Here is a 2,845-nt window from a genome sequence, read left to right as displayed (position 1 = left end):
GTTTCTCGGCGAGCTCCTTCTCGCGAGCCTCCAATATCGCAGCGTGCTCGTCGTCTCGGGCGCGGAGCGCGGACACGAGCGCAGCACTGTGGTCGTGGTCCTTTTCCAGAGCCAACATCTCGGTCGCGGACGCGAGCGCGGCCGCGTGACCGTCCTGCATGGTGCCGACCTTGGCGTCGTGCTGCGACTGGAGTCCCGCGAGGGCCTCGGCGTGGGCCGCGTCCCGGGCCTGAAGCTCGCTCTTGGTCCGCTCGACGAAGCTCGCTTCCAAGTCCTGGAGGTCCTTGGCGTGGGCCGTTTCGCGTTCCCGGACGGCCTCGAGGCGCTCGCGGTCCTTATCGACGCCCAGAGCGCCCGTCGCGGATTCGAGGTCGGCTTCGTGCTTGCGCCGCAGCGTCGCCACGGCGTCCTCGTGCCGGGCGACCGTTTCTTCGTGAGCGCTCTCGTGCGCGCTCGACAGCGACGACTTCTGTTCGGCGAGCGCCGCCGCGTGCCTCTCGGCGAGCTCCTTCTCGCGCGAGTCCATCGCCGTGGCGTGTTCGTCGTCCCGGGACCGCAGCGCGGACACGAGCGCCGAACTGTGGTCGTGGTCCTTCTCGAGCGCGAGCATCTCCGTCGCCGACGCGAGCTCGGTCTCGTGCTTGGATCGAAGCATGTCCTGCTGCTGCCTGTGAGCCGCCAGAGCCTCGTCGATCTCCGCGGCCTGTCGGTCCGCTTGCTCCTTCAAGGCGGCCTTGTGCTTCGCGAGGATCTCGGCTTCGCGCGATTCGAGCTCCGCTTCGAAAGCGTCGGTCTGAGCCTTGAAGGCCGCCGAGTGCTCTTCGCTCTGCGCTTTGAGCGAGTCGCTATGTTCCTGATCCTTTTCCAGCACCTGCTTGTCCATCGCCGCCGCGTGCCTCGTCGCGGCGGACAAGAGGTGTCTTTCGAGATGGGCTTGCGTGAGCCACCGGGCCCAGGCGCGATGCCGTCGGTAGCGGAGGAGGTGGTTCGCGGCCTTGGCCATGGCGTTCATGCCGCCCGCACGCATCAACGCCTTGCGCGTCTGCGTGACCGCGGAGCGCAGCGCCGTGTCGTGGTCGGCGTCCTTGGACGCCGCGGCCCCCGACAGACGAGAGTACAGCGCCCAGACGCGGAAGCTCCGGAGGACGCCGTGCTTCGAGCCTCGAGTCAGGACGCTGTCCGCCATCGTCGACGCCGCGCGAAGCGCCATGAGGCGCCGGCTCTCGTCCGCCTCCCGCAGCTGGGACGCGGCCGAAGCGGAGAGGCTCGACTCCGCGTCCGCGAGGAGCCTGGCGTGCTCTTCGTCCTTCTCGCTCAGCGTCGCCTTGACCGCCGCGTCGTACTCGTGGGCGGCCTGGGAGAGCATCTCCTGGTGCCGCTCCTGCTCGGACGCCAGCGCGGCCCGGTGCGTCTCCGCGTCGTGCGCGCGGGCCTCTTCGGCCGCGGCCGCGAGCGACGACGCGGCGGCTTCGAGCTTGGACGCGTGCTCCAGGTTGATCGCGTCGATCGCGCGTTCGTGGTTCGCGTGAATATCTTCGACGGTGGTCCTCGTCGCGGACTCCATCGCGGCCCTTTGCTCATCGAGCTCGGACGCGTGAATTTCGGCTCGCGCGTCGAGCTCGGTCTCGTGGAGGGCCTTGAGCTCCGCCTCGCGCTCGGCGATGGCTCGAGCGAGCGCGGTGTCGTGCTCCTGGCTCTGCGCGGTGAGCGCGGACCGCATGTGGCGATCCTTCTCCGACGCCGCCGACTCGACGGCCGTGGCGAGTTCCCCTTCGTGATTCTCCTTGAGGTAACTGAGGTCGCTCTTGTGTCTCTCTTGCAAGTCGGACAGTGCCGCGGCGTGTTTCTCGGCGAGCTCCTTCTCGCGGGCCTCCATGGCGGTGGCGTGCTCGTCGTCGCGAGCGCGGAGCGCGGACACGAGCGCCGAGCTGTGATCGTGGTCCTTCTCGAGCGCGAGCATCTCCGTCGCCGATGCCAGCGAAGCCGCGTGGCCGTCCTGCATGGTGCCGACCTTCGTATCGTGCTGCACCTGCAACTCCGCGAGCGCCTCGGTGTGCGCGGCATCTCGAGCCTCGAGTTCGCTCTTAGTTTTCTTGACGAAGCTCGCTTCGAGGTCCTGGAGCTCCTTGGCGTGGGCCGCGTCACGTTCACGGACGGCCTCGAGGCGCTCGCGGTCCTTGTCGACCTCGAGGGTAGCCGTCGCGGACTGGAGCTCCGTCTCGTGCTTGCGCTGCAGCGTCGCCATCGCGTCCTCGTGTCGCGCGGCGGTTTCCGCGTGACTACTCTCGTGGGCGCCGGACAGCGACGCCTTTTGCTCGGCGAGCGCTGCGGCGTGCTTCTCGGCGAGCTCCTTCTCGCGACCCTCCATCGCTTTCGCGTGCTCGTCGTCGCGGGCTCGGAGCGCCGACACGAGCGCGCTGCTGTGATCGTGATCCTTCTCCAGAGCGAGCATCTCGGTGGCCGACGCGAGAGTGGCCGCGTGGCCTTCCTGCATCGACGCGACCTTGCTGTCGTGCTGCGACTGGAGCCCCGCAACTGCCTCGGCGTGGGCCGCGTCCCGGGCCGCGAGCTCGTTCTTGTGACGCTCCGCGAGGCTCGCTTCCAGGTCCTGGCGTTCCTTGGCGTGGGCGTCGTCGCGACTCCTCATGGCGTCGGTCAGCCGCGACGAGTGCTCGCGGTCCTTGTCGACCTCGAGTGTCGCCGTCGCCGACTGGAGGTCGGCCTCGTGCTTGCGCTGCTGGGCCGCGAGCTGCTCCTCGTGTCGCGCGACCGTCTCCTCGACGGTTGCCTCGTGCTTTTGCTTCTGGGCAGAAGTCTGCTCCTCATGCTTGCCATGCACGTCCGC

At 68.7% G+C, this 2,845-nt stretch overlaps 1 protein-coding gene across 1 annotated transcript in view; it reads right to left on the bottom strand.

Moving 5' to 3' along the window:
* AURANDRAFT_70889 (hypothetical protein) overlaps positions 1-2,845 on the bottom strand; it is a gene marked incomplete at both ends in the record, with an annotated part of 61,863 nt that overhangs the window by 37,232 nt on the left and 21,786 nt on the right. The window contains 2 exons of the mRNA XM_009035491.1: positions 77-668; positions 948-2,788. Of these exons, the coding sequence (XP_009033739.1) occupies positions 77-668; positions 948-2,788 (2,433 nt within the window). The remainder of the gene's footprint in view (positions 1-76; positions 669-947; positions 2,789-2,845) is intronic.

Source organism: Aureococcus anophagefferens, assembly GCF_000186865.1.
Source record: "Aureococcus anophagefferens unplaced genomic scaffold AURANscaffold_3, whole genome shotgun sequence".
Taxonomy (NCBI): Eukaryota; class Pelagophyceae; order Pelagomonadales; family Pelagomonadaceae; genus Aureococcus; species Aureococcus anophagefferens.
This window is presented reverse-complemented; position numbering and strand designations above follow the sequence as displayed.